This window comes from Arachis ipaensis, chromosome B06 (genome assembly GCF_000816755.2).
Source record: "Arachis ipaensis cultivar K30076 chromosome B06, Araip1.1, whole genome shotgun sequence".
Taxonomy (NCBI): Eukaryota; Viridiplantae; Streptophyta; class Magnoliopsida; order Fabales; family Fabaceae; genus Arachis; species Arachis ipaensis.
Window position 1 is genome coordinate 122490747 of NC_029790.2, and position 845 is coordinate 122491591.

Sequence of the window (845 nt, forward strand, 5' to 3'; positions counted from 1 at the left end):
TTTTTTTTTTCTAAATAATAATAATAATAATAATAACAATAATAATAAGGTATCTATGAAAGTCAATCCTAACGCAAGGATACCGAAAAATGGGGAAGGGGGTCGAAAGACACCAAATGCAACACTAAAATTCAGCCACCACGTCTTTATCTATATTTATATGTATTGTCTTATAAATTCTTTTTTATTTTAAGTAATACTAGGCCATCAGAATTTATTGGTTTTAGTCATGACTTAGTTATCAACTCAATTTCTTTAGTATAATAATTCAACAATATACTTTATAGCTAAACCGATAGCAAAAAATTATAAATTCTGATGATTCTTTATCATTGTTCATTTATTTTTTTAACAAAATAATCAACTTTAAGAATAATCAAATATTTCATAAACACAACAAATCAACCATCACTATTTTTGTACTTTATTTCGTATTTTGATTATAAGTATAAAGCTATTGTGACTATATTATTTATGAACTTTGATTATATTTTGTGATTTTTTTATAAAATTGATTATAAATGCATATGTGTGGGTTATTATACGTGTAGTTGATTGCTGAATGGTGTTCATCATGGTTGTTTGTCTTTTTTGTGGTACTTAGTAGATATGCTTATTTATTACTGTGGGATATGCTAATTACTTGTTTGGCATTTGTGGCAAATAATTTAGTATTTTATAATTGAGAATTTGGTATGTACCTTACGTAGGTTTTATTAATAACAGATTCCAGAAGATGCAAGAAGTAATGCCTGGGTTTCATTTGATGGAAAGAGAAGGCAGCAACTTTCAAGGGGAGATTCTGTCCGAATATCTATGAGTGAGCATCCGCTTCCAACTGTTAA

The 845-nt window shown here is 27.6% G+C and overlaps 1 protein-coding gene across 1 annotated transcript in view; it reads left to right on the forward strand.

Moving 5' to 3' along the window:
- The window catches only part of LOC107605066 (NAD kinase 2, chloroplastic), a gene marked incomplete in the record, with an annotated part of 6784 nt that overhangs the window by 5570 nt on the left and 369 nt on the right, over positions 1-845 (forward strand). Inside the window, 1 exon segment of the mRNA XM_016306807.2 lies at positions 727-845. Within this exon segment, the coding sequence (XP_016162293.1) occupies positions 727-845 (119 nt within the window).